The sequence below is a fragment of the Primulina tabacum genome, chromosome 4, assembly GCF_025594145.1.
Source record: "Primulina tabacum isolate GXHZ01 chromosome 4, ASM2559414v2, whole genome shotgun sequence".
NCBI lineage: Eukaryota > Viridiplantae > Streptophyta > Magnoliopsida > Lamiales > Gesneriaceae > Primulina > Primulina tabacum.
In genome coordinates, this window is record NC_134553.1 from 4,252,705 (window position 1) to 4,271,415 (window position 18,711).

At 34.7% G+C, this 18,711-nt stretch overlaps 3 protein-coding genes across 5 annotated transcripts; 1 reads left to right on the plus strand and 2 right to left on the minus strand.

Moving 5' to 3' along the window:
• Nucleotides 1-3,585: 3,585 nt before the first annotated feature.
• LOC142541453 (uncharacterized) lies at nucleotides 3,586-5,067 on the minus strand. The gene has a single exon (XM_075647987.1). It carries the CDS (start codon nucleotides 4,640-4,642, stop codon nucleotides 3,758-3,760), a length of 885 nt encoding a protein of 294 aa, XP_075504102.1. The 5' UTR covers nucleotides 4,643-5,067; the 3' UTR covers nucleotides 3,586-3,757.
• A 1,507-nt stretch (nucleotides 5,068-6,574) lies between these two features.
• On the plus strand, nucleotides 6,575-8,645 carry LOC142542599 (small ribosomal subunit protein uS5c). 2 transcript variants are annotated; one of them, XM_075649320.1, is made up of 2 exons: nucleotides 6,575-7,284; nucleotides 8,282-8,645. In XM_075649320.1, the coding sequence occupies exons 1-2, from the start codon at nucleotides 6,617-6,619 to the stop codon at nucleotides 8,541-8,543; spliced, it is 930 nt and encodes a 309-aa protein (XP_075505435.1). In that variant the 5' UTR covers nucleotides 6,575-6,616; the 3' UTR covers nucleotides 8,544-8,645. The 2 variants fall into 2 exon arrangements, with proteins under 2 accessions (XP_075505435.1, XP_075505436.1); XM_075649321.1 differs by having other exon boundaries at nucleotides 6,576-7,284; nucleotides 8,294-8,645.
• A 430-nt stretch (nucleotides 8,646-9,075) lies between these two features.
• On the minus strand, nucleotides 9,076-18,466 carry LOC142541454 (uncharacterized). 2 transcript variants are annotated; one of them, XM_075647990.1, is made up of 10 exons: nucleotides 18,171-18,466; nucleotides 17,927-18,024; nucleotides 17,110-17,216; nucleotides 16,557-17,008; nucleotides 16,215-16,263; nucleotides 16,030-16,132; nucleotides 10,722-10,771; nucleotides 10,505-10,609; nucleotides 9,701-9,845; nucleotides 9,076-9,317 (listed from the first exon to the last, which is right to left on the minus strand). In XM_075647990.1, exons 1-10 carry the CDS (start codon nucleotides 18,194-18,196, stop codon nucleotides 9,310-9,312), a joined length of 1,143 nt encoding a protein of 380 aa, XP_075504105.1. In that variant the 5' UTR covers nucleotides 18,197-18,466; the 3' UTR covers nucleotides 9,076-9,309. The 2 variants fall into 2 exon arrangements, with proteins under 2 accessions (XP_075504105.1, XP_075504103.1); XM_075647988.1 differs by having other exon boundaries at nucleotides 10,505-10,612.
• Nucleotides 18,467-18,711: the final 245 nt, after the last annotated feature.

Consider the following 18,711-nt stretch of genomic DNA (forward strand, 5'->3'; position numbering starts at 1 on the left):
TAAGAATAACACAAAGAATGACTGAAATGTGTATGTTCTCGGATCTTGTTTTATTTTATTTCAGCTTCCAACATGAATTACAAATCATCAGTTAATGCAGAACTAATCATTAGCGCATTACAAGAAACTAGGGATGTAACAAATCTGTCATAAATTGTGTCATGAAACATAGGACTTTGGCATGATGTATATATATATATATTTTTTGTTTTTTGATTATAAGTGTGGTGGGGTGGTAAGTCTATCGAGACATCTCAAAATTTTACACTTCATGCCAAGGCTTGATGCATTGTGAAATGTTTTAAATAAACTGATGTTACATTTGAATCGATGGATGTCAAGTTAGATATTAGAATTCATTTTTTTTAGTAAATCAACTTTACAATGAGATCGAAATCATAATTAATTATTTTTTGAGTCATTATGATAACTTTCAAATTCAACCTAGGTTTGATTTATTTCAAATTCTTAATTCAGATACTCTCTCAAGTCAAATCTTCCGATCCAAAAGACAACCTAAATTTGTTGTTTTTTTAGAAGCTATGCATAAAATAATTTCTTTTAACAGTGATAATTAGCGATCAACAACAACTCATTTCAACTTTAGGACTTATCAATTGCTTAAGTTGAAACTCTCATTTAACTTTCACCAAAGATTGAGACAACAAGTCTCACAACCAATACAACACAAATATACAAAAAGAACAAATCATCAGATTCAAATTGTCAAGCAACTCCTAAAACGGTCTGAGAGAAACGATTTATTAGTTGTCAGAAGCCTTAGATAATCCGATAGATGTTCTTCAGACAATGGGTGTTGAGCAGTAGTTTATGTTAGTATAAAGAGTGCTCAAATTTTTTTCGGAGAATGCAAGCTTGAAAATTACTCTGAATCTGTATCAATTTCTTGTAAAACTCTTCTTAACATCCTCTATTTATAGTGCTCTTTATATTGACCCGTTCAACGTTCAACTGTAGCTCATTAATGCAAAATCACTGTTGTCGATGTTCTTTCTTGATTCATAGCACACTTACAATAAATGAACAATTTGACATTTTCCAAATGCATAAGGAAACAGTCGTTGATAGCAAAAAGTAACCGACTCTGAGCTATGTCTTTGAAGGAAAACATTCTGATTTTCTTATGTCTTATTAGTAATGCATGATCAATCAGCTAACTTTTCTGACAAAGTAGGTAGAATCCTTGTAAGATATGTGACTTGAATATGAAGATATCTTATTCAACCATTTTCAAATATGTTTCAATATAGTGAACAATTGAGTGATATTTTTTCACAGACTTGTAAGCACGAGCGGTTGGATAGATTAAATGGTTAGATAGTTTTGTATCTTGAGATCGATTGAATGACTTCTTCTGAATATTCAATAGAACATTTGATTACTTGTAATACATGCAAAGACAGCTTGATCTAGTACAATAAGTCATTGTTTGTTATTAAAAAAACTAAGAGATCTAACAATTAACAAATAAAAAATGTTTTTAGAAAAATCCAAAGAAAAAAGGAAAAACATTATACGTAGGAGAAAAACATTGTATGTAGGCAAGAAAATGTCCATCCAAATATTTAATTTGAATTATAGACAATTTTTTCATTTTATAGTTGTATCTTAAATTTTAATTCTTTTAATTAGTATAATTTCATGGATTCATTAAAAGTCTATTGACATTTTAATATCTTTAGACTTTCGTAAAAATTTTAAAAGTCAAGATTGAATATAACATGATTTTTTTAAACTCTACTAATATTTATATTGAATATCACTAAAAGCTTTTTCGTTGGGATGTACATATGAACATAAGGTCCAATATTAAATTCTACAGCCTAAGTTGGGCTAGTGAAAGTTTACCCACCCGATTTAACCTCGCAAATCGAATAACATTGTTCAATTTCAAATTTAATGTCAAATGAATTAGCTGCGACCCAAAAAAATCATGCACGAAAATCGCTTACTTTATAGTAAAGAAATATTTAATAACTATTACTCGGCTAAATCTACAAGAAATATTTATGGAATCTATTTTCAATAAATAATATATTGTCTGTCAATCGTTGTCATCTCTTTATCGAAATACATTCGATGTCGTTATAATACTATTTTATCCAAACATATTAATATATATTTTACATAAAAAAAGCATTCAACCAAAACCGCATAATGCTCGACTACTTTTGCAAGGGAAAAGATGGGGAATTTTGTTGTCAATCTTTATTATAATGAAATGTAGGGGTGGACAACAGTCGGTTTGATCCGATTTTACTCTACAACAGTTCGATTTTTCGGTTTTGAATATCTCTAGTCCAAAATCAAACCATTTTATTACGGTTTGGTTTGGTTTTTTTTGTAATACGGTTCGGTTTATATAGCCGGTTATATACGGTTAGCTAAAATTTGTTAAGAAATAAATTTATACGTCACTTTAAGCCTTTAAAATCTAAATCATAGTATATATATATATATATATATATATATATATATATAAATTGTATTGTGTACAAACATGTTATACGAATATAATAACAATATATAACTAATTAACCATGTAAACATGGAAAATGCATTAATCCACAGAATATTCAGTAATAGGAATGATAACAAGGTGTCAACCAGCTCAAATAGAATATCAATCATCTTACGAAAAAATTAAAGAAATATATATATATATAAAAAACGTCGATTGATGAGTTGTGAAAAAGAAGAGAAAACGATCAGATTGAAAATTGAGGGTTGATGATACTAAGTTTCTAAATCTTAGTAGGCTCATTATACATAAAAAGTCTTATACTTAACAATAATATGGCCTGTTCGGTTATTCGATTTTTTGGGGCATTAAAACCGAAATCGAAACGAAAAACCGAATTTCATAAATTTTAAAATCATAACCGACCGAAAAACCGACAAAACCGAACCATTTAAACCGAGTTATTCGGTTCGGTCGATTTTTTCGGTTTTTCAGATTTTATGCCCACTCCTAATGAAATGGCCAAACATCCGTGTGGATATTAGTTCGCACTATTTAAACTTGTTTGGATCCATTTGTTTCATACACATCTTCCGCCTACGTAAATTATGTCATTTTTTTAAAAAAAATATTGTATATAAATTTTTTAAAATAAAAGTATAATAACTTCTGCTAATATAACACGTAAAAATAAAAGTATAATAACTTCTGCTAATATAACACGTTAAATTACCTTTTCATTAGGGCAAAAATTTGTGTGAGACGCTCTCACGGATCATATTTTGTGAGACGAATTTCTTATTTGGGTCATTCATGAAAAATTATTACTTTTTATGCTAAGAGTATTACTTTTTATTGTGAATATCGGTAACGTTGACTTGTTTCAAAGATAAAGATTTGTGAGACCATCTCACTAAGAGATCTAGTTAATTGATATTCTTGATAGTACAACCTCATTAATTAAATTTAGTATTTATGTTTAATTTACATCGAAATTTACCAATATAGCTAGGTATCACACTAAAAATCACATTAATAATCTTTAATGATCATCAAGTTGCAACAACAATTATGTATAACCTAGCCAAACTTTTCAAATATCTTTTCTAACAAAGTTTAAAATTTGTTAATCACATTATATTATATAAATATAGGATCATAAATTGTTTGTATACAAAAACTTAGAAAGTTGAAAAGAAAATCTATATATTTATTGTTTTTGCTGTAGAAGAACTTCGAAGATAAATACAATATCCGTTTGCATGGCTATTCAATTTATTGAGATGGATCGTAGCCTGGAAGATCATTTTCGGACCAAGGATTCGGATTCATGGAAGGAATGGCCATAAGATTTCCGGTGACGTCTCCTGCACCACCACCCCAGAAACTGGGGCTCGCTGATGATATATTGCCTGCTTTTCTGTTGGTGACGGCTTGGGTCCAAGAATTCAGCACAGGGTTTGAAGGGTTGGCCAAGCTTTGACGCGATCGATAAAATCCATTTTGTGCATTAAATTGTTGCGGCGCCTGCGGTTTCAAGGATGGAAGATAAATACCTGGAAGAGGCGCAGGCGCAGCATTTCCGCAACCACCAGCAGGGCCGCCTCCTACATTGAATCGGCTGCTGCTAGCAAAATTCACCCCCGGGCCTTGACTGGTCCCGATCATTGGCTGCTGCATAAAGGATTGCATGGTAGCCAAAGATGACAAAAACGGACCCCCCGAGTAGAAAGAACTCGTGGGTGGAAGTGACGGTGGGAAAGGCCTGACAGGTTGACCCGAAATCATACCAGTCGTATTATGGGTCGATATAGAGGGCGACGAAGATCCGGTTCTTGGAGCCTCACCGCTGCTCGTAACCGCGTAAGAGGGCTTGGGGCGCTTGCTCTTCCTGCAACCACCGCCGACGGGTACATTCCTCAGTGCCCCTCCGTCTGTCCAGTACCTCCTGCAAGATTTGCAGAAATAGCGCGGCTGGGAGAGGCTGTAATTGTTGTAATAACAAAACTTTGTGTTACCCGAGTCACACCGCGGGCATTTCTTGGGTGGCAATGGAGTTGGGTGTTCTTGGTGGTTCACCGCCGCCATAAGCCTCCTGGGAGCAGTCTGCTGCTGATCTTCCACCTGCTTCAAATCCCCTTCACTCCTGTTTTTCTCCATGTCTGAATGAACGAAGAAACCAGTGCAGAACAAGGCCTATATATAACAATCCGTGTACAAAGCTTCGAACAAAGGGATTTGAGTGTAGAAGCTTTAACTGCATTCGAGATTAACTTACAGATTATTCAATGCTAGGGATATGTATGTAATCAAGATATGTTTGTTGGGATTACGAGAATCTGAAATTGAGTGTGGGATATTCATGAGGAAAATCTTGCAGTACAGTTGATTTGTTCTCCACCTAACCAACCCACATCACTCAAGCAACCGATCGATATAATTCTATTTTTCCTGTAATCTTGAAAAAGGCAAAGAAAATTTAAGACCAAAATCTTTGTTGCAATCTGGTGTAGAAACCTAAGAAATCTGAACAGATTTTAGTGTTGTCTTAAATGAAGTAAGAGATAAAATAAAAGTCAAAGCTGAGAAAGAGTATGAACCGAGAACACACACACCTGCCATTTTTTCTTGTTTCTTATATTTAATTTAATTAACCTTGCGAGGAAAATAATTAATTTCAGTATGCCCTAAAACATTTCGTATTAAAAAAAATTAGAAAAAATTTCTGCCATGCGAATGTATTTCATAATTTTTTAAATCAATAATTCTGTTATATATATGTGTGTGTGAATTGGCCTAATTCAAGAGGGTAAAAACTTGTGTAAGACTGTCTCACGAGTCGTATTTTATTAGACAGATCATCCATAAAAAAATATTACTTTTTATGCTAAGAGTATTACTTTTTATTGTGAATATCGGTAGAGTTGACCCATCTCACAGATAAAGATTCGTGAGACCATCTCACAAGAGACCTACTCATTTAAGAGACCATTATTTGATCGAATTGGTTTAGCCGAAAGAAAAATCGATAACTTTAGGAAAAAAAAACATATCTTGTTCGGTTCGAAAAGTTCTAACAAAAGCCTAGCAGAAACAATCGGAAATTGCAATCAGAAACGGTCCATTTAGATAATCGGTTCGAATTGGTTTCGGTTTTATAAACTTTTTTACTTTTTAGAGCCAATAAATAATTCCACTCCATTCTTATAAATATACATAAAAAAAAATAGGGTTGAATTGTGAATTTTGTTCTATAACACACTATTATGATAATTCACGCAGTAAATAAAAAACTCATATGATATCGTGTACAGTTCAGTTTTATGAAACATATCTCATATTTAATTCCAACCACGAAAAAATATTTTTTTTATGTCAAAAATATTATTTTACATGCCAAATATAAATCGAGTCAACTCATCTCACGGAAATATATCATTTATATCATCTAATTGGAGATCTACTCTATCATGAAAAATGTTGCAAATAATATAGTAATATATAAAAGGTTGTTTATACATTTTTTAAACAAGGCTTGTTATGGTTGAAAGATGAAGTATAGTTATTTATTTCATATAATTTTCCAAATGATGAACCACTAGTATCAATAATTATATTATATATACATTAATATACTTAGCAGTCAAAGCATATATGATATGTTATTTTATATGAACTTATAAAATATTTATATTTATAAAAAAAATAAATACTTATGTTAAATTTTGCTTTAAAAACTCAAATTAAATCATGAGTTGAATTTTTTTATTTTAGTTAATTTTTGAGGTAGTATCTATTACTTCCAAATTTCTATAAAAATTTAAAGAGGAAAATATTGAGAAAAAGTTTTGCTTTATTTTATTTTATTTATTTATTTATTTATATATAACTTTTGCTTTATTAGTAGTGTATAGAGTGTCTGGACTTGTGGAAAAATAATGCGGTAGTTTTAAGCCCAATAAATAATTATAAATATAGGCAGGCTTCAATTTTAAGCCCATTCTATAAGTAGGCTTTTTAAAAAATTGGGTAATTAAAATATGAAATGGGCCGGGCCCAGTTCAATTCATTAATTCACCTCCACTCCATTTGTCATCGTCATTTCTCCATTATCCAAACTTGAAAGCACTCGCCATGTCTGCCGCCGCGGCCTCCCTGTCCGCCGCACTCTCCTCCGTCTCCCTCCACTACCATCGTGAACGAATTCCATCTCGTGATTCTTTTTCACGACCGCTTTTCCATTCCTCAAAACCATCTTTCTCCGTCCAATCAAAACCTCAGAACCTCACTCCACCCAAGGCCTCCGACCCTGAAACCACGTACTTCGATAACGCTGATCCCGACGAGGTCTATACATTCAGCCCTCCCGAGCGCCCTGAAGGCTTCATACCACCACCTTCATTTGATGAAGGTCCCATCGAATCAGAAGAAGACATCGCCAGAGCCTACGAGGAGCTTTACGGGCCTGCTTATAGCGGCGAAACGTTCCTGGGTAATGATGTGTACGTAATGGACTCTAAGGTGAAGAAAAGAACTGGGCTCGGGTCCCAGACGAAGAAAGAGAAGGTGAGAGATGGATTTGATGAGAGAGTTGTTCAGGTTAGGAGGGTGACTAAGGTGGTCAAGGGAGGGAAACAGCTGCATTTCAGGGCAGTTGTGGTGGTGGGCGATAAGCAAGGGAATGTCGGAGTTGGTGTGGGCAAGGCAAAGGAGGTCGTTGCTGCTGTTCAGAAATCGGCTATTAATGCTCGCAGGAATATTATAACAGTGCCTATGACCAAATACAAGACATTTCCTCACAGGTAATGTCTTTACTCCAAGTAAAGATAATGAAATAGGAGTGAGTTTTTTTGTTTGATCAAGAATTTGCTTTGGGTTGATGTGTTGTATATGTATTGATGTTGTGGGATTTTATATTGGAGAAGATTGAGTTATTGGGAAGTTCGTATGCACTTTGTTAGCTAGTTTTGGATCAGTACTCGTCTTTATAGAAATCATTATGGAAAATTATCCTTGAAATTTCAAAACTTTGTTATCGAGGTGTGCATTTGAGAATTTGCTGCACAAGATCACATATACTAGCAGTTTGGTTGATAAAGGTTGTGCTTAGATTTCAAATCCTTGATTTGGTTGGGCGGACAAAAGTGAAGTGGAATTTTCAAATCAAAACCTATAATTGGAGTGGATTTATCAATAATGCAATTCCAATTTCGAATTAACCCAAGATGTGTATCAATTGAAATTCATCCCCAATCAAGTCCCTTGCTTAAAATGAAATCCATCAAATCCAAGCGCAGTGAATGTCATTTCTTTAGTGGTTTGGTAAATTACGTTTTCTGATACATCTGTATGAATGTGGACTTTACCGACACTCTGAATCTTGATGGTAATATGCAGTAAGATTTTATAAGTTGTCTCAATATTCAATGGTACATGAAAATAACCGAGGTATGTAATCCAAAGTGACTTTTAATTTGAATTAGATGGCATTTTTTTTTCTGCCTTGTTTACGCAGATAAACCTGATTGTGATTTGCATGAGTCGCATAGTCATAATAGCGCGTTATATGAATATGTTAATCTAGAGATTGCCTCTGCTCATTTAAAAATATTTGTGATCAGTGGTTTTCTGGAGTAAATAAGATTCAAGTTTCAAATTTGTATTGGGATAATCAGATTTCGATGAACTTTGGGTGGGTTTCTATCTAAGTTTACAGCAGCACACTATGTTGTGACTTTTTTTAAAATAATCTTAGCTCAAGTGGGATTTGCATCAAAACAATGTCTAATTCTCTTGTAGTTCCGATGGCAGATCAGAAGCAGACTATGGGGCAGCTAAGGTGATGCTTAGACCTGCTTCCCCTGGTACAGGTGTCATTGCTGGAGGCTCGGTAAGGATTGTTTTAGAGATGGCTGGTGTTGAGAACGCTCTGGGAAAGCAGCTTGGCAGCAACAATGCTCTAAACAATGCCAGAGCCACGGTTGTTGCTGTACAACAGATGAGACAATTCAGTGAAGTTGCTGAAGAGCGTGGCATCCCAATGGAAGAATTGTGGAAGTGATCACATATATCGTTCTTGCTTTATGAAACCATTGAAGTAGCCACTACATTTTCCCATGTAAAATTTTCACCATAAATACTTTGTTCAGAATCTCATGCTTTTTTTGCTGATCTCCTCATCGTTTCCATATCATAACTCCATACTCTCTGCAACATGGTTTCTTTAGAAGTAATTTGTCACCACACGCTTTATTATGCCGCAACTATGTCCTTTATCATAGCCTTATTGATGAAATTGTAAGGTGTTCTGTTTACAGGCTAAACCAACTTTTACTCTCATTTTTGCCCGAGCGCCAGGGGTGTTGCTCTGATGGGGCGGTTCCATGCTTTTCCCCATTGGATTTTTTTTTAAATGGTATAATTCATCAATAAATTTTTTCAAAAAATAGTTGTAGAAAAAAATGAAAAAATAAAAATATGCCCCTGACAAATTTTTTAAAATCGTATAATTTCACCTATACAATTATATTATTTTATAGCAAAAAAAAAATGAAGTACTTGAAAAAATGAAGTACTGGAAAATATTATACAATTATAATATTACATGGTCTGTATGAAAAAAGTAAATCATCTGGAAAGGAGCTAAGTAATCTGTGCATAAATGTATATGATTCACACAACATAAGGAGTGCATAAAGCTCTAGTCTCTGTAGTTTCTATAAAATAGCTGTATTTCCATATATATTAATCATGGCTGACTGCAATGGCAAAAGCAGAATCTTGGGTTTGATGCATACAGCAATGGCCAAATAGAGGGTTTCCAGATTTCAATTGGCTGCAGAAACGAATAAAGACTTGGATCATAGAAATTTTTTAACTAAATGGAAACTCGAAAGTTTTAAAAGACCACACAAGGATCAAAATAAGATCATTTCATCCTAACATAAGCTTTTCCATTCCCCTTTTGCTGTTGACGTTGCCATAAAACTTCACATCTTCCTTCACTTAGTGTTCTTTGCTGGAATGCCTAGAGGTTACTATTAATTTCATTAATCAAGAACACTTAAGGATGAGCCATGAATCTGTATAAAACAGGCAACCTTTTCTCAGGGTGGTAATTTTTCATTAAATCTAGTCCGACTTCAACACATCATTCCTCTTAAACCCTTCTGTGTATCACTCCAAGTCTATATATAACATTAATGACATAATACTAACCTTTTGGCTGAAATTCTACTCGAGATAGAGAACTTCGTTGCGAAGTACAAAAAGAAGAGCTTATGTCATTCGGGGCTTCTTCATTTGAGAAAAAAGATTTGATGTAACTATCCAAAGGATCCATGCTCGTTGCTATCTGACGACTCTACAAATTAAATAATAAAGACGAAGCTGGATGAAGCAGTAGAAACATGCAGAATCCGTTGAGACAAAAAATAGGTGTAGTTAAGAGAATACATGTCACATGAATCGAAATGCGTGGATGTTATTTGCTTAAAAGCGTAGCATATGTGTTAAATATAAGTAGGCGGTACTCATTTATGCAAACTCTGAGATAGGATATCCGATATTTAATGTTCCCGAGAAACCTTGCAGCCCTTTAAGAGCAAGTCATTTTCTCTCATGTACTTTTTATACAAGAACATGGAATTGTTTTCAAAGATAAGCAGCATTCAAATGACCAGCAAAAGAGAGTGATTATGGAAATATTCTTATCATTGAGTCAATAGGCAGAACTTTATTTTCATTCTGGGAAACTACTATATGAAGTTGAGAGATCCAGGCAGTGCAGTAAAGAAACCTGATGCGAAAGACCGTAGAGTGCAGGTGAACGTGTGAAAAATCCAACAAAGTTTCTAGAGAGTGAAACAATTTAAAATGACAAGCAAGTGAATTTTATTTGAAGGAGAATTAGTCAGGTAGACCTGTGAAGCCGACTGGTAGATTTGCCACGAAGCACAACAATTTTTTAAACAAACAGATACTGTAAAACTTGACCTGCCAATTGTCATATTTTCAACTTACTTGCAAATCTTTTCCATTTAAGCCATCATCAACAAGAGGACAACTACCCAAATTGGTAAATATATGCTTTCCCACCGATTGTTCCACCGAGTAAGATATATCATCCTGCTGCACACATGTCGCACAAGATGAAACCTTCTTTTGTTAATGAAACCTTTAAGTACCAAATGCAAAAACTACTGAAATTAAATGAGATACTAAATTTGCAGGTCCTTACACTGGAAGGCCAATCACCAGTTGAAACATGTTCATTTTCATTGTCCCTACCTGAAGGTAATTAAAAAGGAACAATGAAACAACTCATCGAAAAAGGCCAAGCACCCAAAGAAATACAACTTCCACAAGTATTATAGACCAAATTGAGAAATATATCACATCTTTATTGGAGGTTGACATTACATAACCACGAATATTATGTCTAATTTGTAATCTACGGATGCGCCAAAATCTTATTGAAGGTAAAAATATATACCTATTAAACTTAGTACAGGATGCGTTTGTGAAACTGCTACTGAGCAATGTTATAATATAACTCTTGTGTTTGATTTTAGATTATACAAGCCTTTGGTTCATCAAATATTTGAATAAACAAATGTGATCAGATAAAGAGATTTAAGAAACTCAAAAAGCACTGAATAAGCCTTGTATATAAGCGTGAGGCTGTTAGAGCAGTAATATTTCTCGTCTCTAAAATGGACTTCATGTGCAAGATTTACACGTTATATGAAGCTAACGTGGAACCTTTTGTAAACCGTACGGGTATGTTAAAGGCTTGAGTGCATGACCTATGCTAGTCTGTCTCTTATGCCATCATAATTGACCAACAAATTGCTCATTAAAAGCTCAAACAAAAGAGTAAGAAAACATTTTGTATTTAATGTTACAATACCATATTGGATAATATAAACACAACGTATTACGTATCAGAAATATTTCGTTAATGTAGTAAAAACATTTTGTTCAGTTCCCTAGCAAACTCAAAATATACATTTTCTTTACTAGCGTCCTCTGTGAACACAACTCCCACTCTCACCGCGCAAAAAAAAAAAAAAAGAAAAGAAAAAAGGGAATTCCCAATACTTCAATTGGCTCTATTCTGCAAGCTCAAATGCATCACCGCTTACCGGGTTGATAGTAATGATACACTATTTTACATGCCAACATGAAAAAAAATTCAGATTATGAAATAGCATGACAACCTCACAAGCAAGGTGTCGCGCCACATTCAGACGACCCAAGAACTTCAAATGAACAGCCAAAAAGATATCAAGTATTGAAGATTCACTCATGGTCGGTTCCGTTCGAATGGATAAAGCTACTGGAGTTGAATAAATCAAAAGTCTATTTTTATTTGTCAAGTGAATAAAATCTGGATCATTATCTGTAGGGATTCTATCAAGTTATTAGGTGATTATTTTCAAGTTTTAGATGTTTTATCGTTTAGGATTTTTTTAGTTTGTTATCTCCTTATTAATATACAATGCAATCAAGTATAAATATCCCTTGGAATGCATCCAATAAACAATCTTCATTTCAACATAATTACTTGTTCCAAAGATCGGAGATTCTCTTAATGAGCCTCAACATATTCGTTCAAAATAGGCAAACAAGGAAGAAAATTGCAAAAGAGTAGAGACATGAAGCTTGAAGATTATCGAGTGCAACGACCCATAACTCGATCCATTTCTCGTAGCCGTGACACAAGGTGGTAAACTCTTCAAATAACATACTTTGATTCTAAATAAAGAAACACCAATCAGATGTAAAAACCATGATTAGTGCTATAAATGTTTTTATCAAAGGTGAACTCACTAAGCAGCTCCAATTTTTTATGATCTTTAATGACAATAAATGTGATGCTCCTATCCAATATGAGCTAGAAATGAATGTTGGATATGATTTATAATTGGCTTCAATGGATTCCTATAACAACTTAAGTTAAGAATTTTTAGGGCGATGATAGATACAAAGTAATTGGTACATAAGTCTATTGTGTCATTGCACTGGCGAGAGCCTAGGCTTCGGGCAGCGCAATAGATAACTTTGACACTCAAGTGTACCATAACTTTCCCAAAAACTGTGATGATAGTAATACTTTTATGATGCTATAGAATTTATGAATAGTAATTATGTGACAAATAGTAATTATGTGACACTTAATGGTTTCTATAAGTTATGAAAGAAAATTTTAGAAATTGTCGAGGGGAAATATGAACAAATAAATCACCTTGCTTATTTTGGCGACTCTATCATCCACTTGATAGTTCTCACAGATATAAAATATTATATCAAACTCTTTTTTGGCATTAAAGCTATCGGTGTCGATGCTCATCAACCTTTGGAAAGGATCACCATCACATAAAGTTTGAGCATTAGAGACAAGAAATTGCATCTATGGGCCCCAGCATGGTGCTTTATATCTTCTTTCTTCCTGGTTCATGAGTTCATATCCGAGCTGATCGTGATTATTTTTATTTCCGTCTTGGTTGCTCATGTGTTCCATGGGCATCTATAGTCTAGAATCCCTGACTTTCACCAAAACATTCATTTAATCTATGGACAAGAGCTCTTCGTAAACTTCTCACTTTAGATCGACTCCCCTTGTCGCTAATATATTGTGTTTTAAGTTCATTTGCCAATGAAATAACCCACTTTTCTTTTAGAATGAACATTGAGTAGAGATCTTTGGTGGAGGGTTCACAATTGGCTTGACATCAACTTCACTATGTCGACTTTGAGCATATTTGAAATGGTTCAAAAAGGCTTATCAAGTTTCCTCACAGATCATGAAAGTTCATTCTCGGCTATCTCTTGTATATTTTTATGCTGGAATGCACGTAATAGCCGGTTGTTTAATAATAATACATATCGTGTTCTCAAAATCTTTAAGAAGATATAAACTTATGTTCTTCGACGATTATACTCTAGGTTTCCATTATACATTCATTTTGACGTATTGATTGAGTCGAGAGTTTTATTGCTTTTATTTTAATGAACTGGACTCATCCCTAGATATGTCTAGATTATTTGTATTTATTTCCTTTAATCTATAAAAAAATTAATTGATCCAAAAAAATGAATGAACTCTCAATTCATTCAATAAAGTGAATTGTGGTAGCTTAGCAACACCATCCTCATTATCCACGTCTTGCCACACGTAATAATCTTTAAGACTTACCAAGATCCCGCGTGCTTGTTAGGTAGTTATGAAATAACATGGCAATGTAATTAGCCGTAGAGCGGAATGAGTGCGGGAATGGAATGGCATAGATATTCCTTTCCGTTGCTCGGTATCAAAGTGAAGTCGGAAATGGAATTATCATTCATGGATCTCTGCAAATGAATCGGTATTGCCATGAACATGGCGTCTTGGTTGTTGTCCATTTACTGGATTTGAATTGTATTGCCATCACCAACTATACGTTTTTTGTCTAACGATACACACTCAATCTTACAAGTGATACCAAAGTAATTTCACATGCATAACGTCTTTGTAGTTGTGACATTACGGGACTTGAGTTGTATTGCTGACACCAGCTATACGCTTTTCGTCTATTGATACACACTCGATCTTACAAGTGATATCGAAGTTAATTTCACGTCACCAATTTTCATCTGTTCAGTCAACAGAAGGATTGTTGAAGAACAATAATTTTTCATACTGCTCTATGTGGCTGCTTATATGGTGGAATATCGATATAAACTCAGCGCTTGAGTTTTACCATTACCACCAGGTATAATAATTGGCTCATTGGTACAACGACATGGTTTTGATACTTCAAATAGCATATACGAACTTGTAAGTGTTTGTGGACAAAATGATTTGCATCTTTGTTATATTTTGTTGCACAAATACACATTCACCCACTCCTGTCATTTGAATGATGGCTTGTTGCTTCTTCATTGATATGCTTTGAGGAGTTCCCATCACTTTATAAACCTTAGAAACCTTGGCCGTGCTATTTTTTCAGGGATCTTGGTGGACAAAAAGGCTAGGAAACGCGAGGCACAAGAATAGACTTGCCAAATTTGACATATTTTCCATTTCTATGCTTTAGCACCCCCCCGACACCATTTTGAAAAGGTCATTAGGCAATGCCATTTTCTATACTGTACAATCGATATAAATATCACTTGTAGGGGTATGTCCAACCTCCATTTGACAGTATTTTATCCCAGAAATATACCCCATACCAAAACTGTAGTATATATTGAGATGACGAAGTTCGAGAACTAATTTCAAGAACCTATAATCATTCAAGTTTTCCCTTATTTGTCATAATTGACTGCATTAGTCCTGGCTTAGCTGTCACAACTTTTGAAACCTAAATCCAAGTCCCGACTGCTTTAATTAGATTACCAAAGTTGAATATCTTCAACTTATGTACTGTAAACCAAAGTATATGAAATCCAAGCATTCAGCCAAAAAAAAAAAAAAAACCAAAGTCATCGTCTTCCTCGTATTGATGTCCATTGATCCCTTTCCATATCGCTATAGTATGATGGACACAAAACTTCTTCAAGTAATGTTTATACAGCTTTCTTTGTGTCAAAAGGCGATCATGTTCCTTTGCACCATGCTTGAGGAAATATTAGCTACTTGTATTGCTTCATGATTCAGCATAAGTTATTGGAAGCTGGAGCCGGAGAAAAAGTTGCAGAGTTGGAACTTGTTGAAGAGCCTAATTCGAGGCAGCAGCAAGAATTTTTGACACTTAGTAACCGAAAAATCCTAAACCACGATAAAAGAGTTCTCTGTATTGTCCCCTAGAGTAATCATACTGTGATGATCATATGAGAATTTGAGCTTAGAAACAACTCACTTGTGTGCGAGAAATGTCTCTAGCAAGAGCCAAGAGAATGTTTGTAACAAATCTTGCTTCAAAAAAATAGCAAGAGAATGTTTGTAACAAATCTTGCTTTAAAAAAATATCATGAATCATAGGCATGGTATTAGGATCCCAACATTGTAGACAGGTTCCTGAAAATGAATCCCATTTACAGGAAATTCAACAGGCAGAGACATACCTCAATATCGAGGTTGGTGGACCCACTGGAAGAATTAAGCCAAAACTGGTCCCTCACATATTTTTGAAATTACAGTATGAAAGACACAATATTGGGCTCCTAGAGGGCGTTTTTAGATAATCATTTGTGCAAGAGTTTCCTTGCACATTTGGTGTTTGGCATCTCAAACATGACCTTGAGTTAGAGTTCAAATGAATGCCAACACTCAGATATCACTTTCAGAACAAGGTTCATATTCGAAAAATATGAAGGTGCCTATTTTTCATAGCTTCTTAAACCATTTTGACAAAAACATGAGAGATGCAAACAATTTACTGTCTAGAGGCCTCTAATTCTCTGTTGTCTGTTGGTGCCTCAAGAATCCAACAAGAGGTTTAATATAGGAAAGTGGAAACAACAAAAATTGTACAAGAATTTGAGCAATTACTAGACAACAAATATACTGCTCATTAGCCAATGCAATATAAAAGTGGAAAAAGAGCAGGTTATGAACGAACCAGCATCATCAGGTTCGGTTTTAGGTCGTTTCAGTTTCAACGCTTCATGAGGCACTGCCTTTGCAGCTGAGGAGCCCCCCACATACGTACAAGACCTGCCATTCTGCGAAACATTTAGAGTGATATTGTAAAATCCTCACATTTTGTTCCTATGATCCTACATGACCATTTCTTGAAATACTTACTGTGAGAACAGAGCGCTGAGGCTTCTGTGGAACTCTCTTCTGGAGATAACTGCAATCAGGATGGCAAAGTAAATAACATATTATTTTAACTTGCTGGGTATCACATCAAAGTTTACCTAGAATTCCATGTAAAATAAATTAGAACAAGTCATTGAATGACAAAAATGATAAAAAGCATACAAGTTTTTATAACATAAATTCCGTATATCATAATAGCACGGTAGATTAAGAGAAGCTTAACACGATTCCCCCACATAGGTTCCTTAACAAAATATAAGCATAAAGCGGAAAAAGATAAGTAAATTGAAATCTCGCGGCAAATATAAACTCAACAAAAGTTACCGGGAGTTAATTGAAAATGGCGGCAAGCTTGCTAATTGATCAACATTAAGAAGCCCTGCGTTAAAGTTCAAGTCCCCGGCAGAGAGCATGAGACGCTCTTGTTCTGACAATTGATCAACATTAAGAAGCTGTGCGTTAAAGTTCAAGTCCCTGGCAGAGAGCATGAGACGCTTTTGCTCTGACATATTTTCGGATATCCAATTTGTTACCGGTTGCTCTTGGCCTATGGTGGTGTCCAACACTGGAGGCAGTCCAAGACCATTCCGGTTCAGTTCTTGCCTTGATATCATTGTTGGAGGAGCACTTTGCAGCATATTCCCCATATCTGGCCTTGGTATTAATGTTGAATAGACATTTTGTAGAAAATCAGGAAGTCTCGGCGTTGGCAGTTGGGGACAGACACTCGGTAGCATATGATTCATATCTGGCCTTTGCGACACTGAACCAACGTTCTGAATAAGATGGTATTCATAATGGATTAAGTCTTGGTGCCTAATTCTGATATAAAAGATAGTGATATAACGACATCTCAACAAAGCTTGTAAGACAAGACCTTGTCAGAGGAGTCTTTCGTTTCCTCGGGATTTGGAAGTTTAGCAGAGTATACATCCCAAAATAAGGACCACCATTCTGTCAGAAATCCTTCAGGAGGATTGACAGCTGAAAAAAATGTTGCTATAAAAGCTCACTTTCAGGTGATTTGGCTAAGAAATCAAGATGTTCCCAGAATACAAAGCAAACCACTCCAATGATCATAGAGAAATACAAACCAATTATTCTTTTGTCAGAAATCTATCACAAAATATTAGATGTAAAAATGATAAAAAAAAATAATCATACCTTGTATTGTGATAAAATGACTCGAATTCGCAATAGTGTCATGAAATTAATTTTTGATGCAACAGCAACGCATCAGAACAATCAGTAAATTCCAATAACCTCATTTCATAAAATTTTACTTAAAAGCAGTAAAAAGAACAAACTTTATATATATATATATATATATATATATATATGTTTTGTTACATTGCCTAGCAACTATATCCACCAATGAGTTGGCAGTCACTTATTAGATTAACAATTTTGATATTCATCATGTGCAATAGATGACCGCTAACTTCATCAGTAACACAAAAATGAACTAAGTTGGTGGACAATGACAATATATATAAATTCGTACAACATAAATTTTCTATCAAGCTGCTGCACGTGAATAAATAAATTCAGAGAAATCAAGTAAAACAAAAAATCTGCGGAAAGCTCACTTCTTGCATTAATAGTCATATCAATCATGAGAGAAATAAAAAATTCCAAGTAAATTCAAAGAATCTTAAAAAAGGGAGACGTATACAATAGATCGGTCTATGTACCAGCAGGTTCGGGGGAAATATCAGCCTCGTTGGCGAAAATCTCAGCAGCCGTGTGCAAGTTCTTCCTGATCATGTAATCATGAATGTATTTGTCGAGCCTACAAGAACCCAAACCCAAAATCCAAACTAACGCAAACCCAAAAGTCATTTAATACTAGCAATGCAGAAAATTAAAGGGAAAAAAACAAACAAATTTTTTTGAAGAAGAATTATGCAAAACATCGAAAACGTGCGTAAAGCTCACATCTTCTGCGCGTCCCAGTCGTCCATGATGATTAACAATGTCTAGAAGTCTCGAGCGGACGAAGATCGAAGAACTCTTGGGATTTCACACCGAGTGAGAGAGAGATTTGTAGAGAGCGAATAAATAGTTGGCGATGGCTGAGGTTTGGCGGTGCTTTATGCGAGTGAAGTCAGCGCCGAAGCCATGCAAAAGAAACCGAAGAGTAAAGGGGGCCACCCATTAAATAAAGAAAATAGAGTAGCAAATTCTTTAATTTCTCCGCATTTTTCATTCAAACTATCTCAGTGGAACATGTAAAGGAAAAATATAATGAAATATTTCTTGTTTTTATTCATTTTTTGAATGGTTTTTGTATTTTTTTGTGTTTTTTCCTTGATTTTATTTCGTGTTGGATTGAATCAACCATAATTAGACTCACGAGATAATTGCGCAAAATATACTTAGAATTTCGGTGGATTAAACGTGCATGAAAGAGAATAATACTAAGATGAATGACATCCTAGGAAATTCTCGTGCGTCAAGCTGCTGACGTTGTTTCGCT

What these genes read in the sequence shown, in the direction of transcription:
- LOC142541453 (XM_075647987.1), bottom strand. Translation starts at nt 4,642, where the DNA reads ATGGAGAAAAACAGGAGTGAAGGGGATTTGAAGCAGGTGGAAGATCAG.
- LOC142542599 (XM_075649320.1), top strand. Translation starts at nt 6,617, where the DNA reads ATGTCTGCCGCCGCGGCCTCCCTGTCCGCCGCACTCTCCTCCGTCTCC. An exon ending in TACAAGACATTTCCTCACAG is followed by an intron (nt 7,285 to 8,281) that starts GTAATGTCTTTA and finishes ATTCTCTTGTAG; the next exon opens with TTCCGATGGCAGATCAGAAG.
- LOC142541454 (XM_075647988.1), bottom strand. Translation starts at nt 18,196, where the DNA reads ATGGACGACTGGGACGCGCAGAAGAT. An exon ending in CGAAAGACTCCTCTGACAAG is followed by an intron (nt 17,009 to 17,109) that starts GTCTTGTCTTAC and finishes CATCTTATTCAG; the next exon opens with AACGTTGGTTCAGTGTCGCA. An exon ending in CTGGTGATTGGCCTTCCAGT is followed by an intron (nt 10,613 to 10,721) that starts GTAAGGACCTGC and finishes ACATGTGTGCAG; the next exon opens with CAGGATGATATATCTTACTC.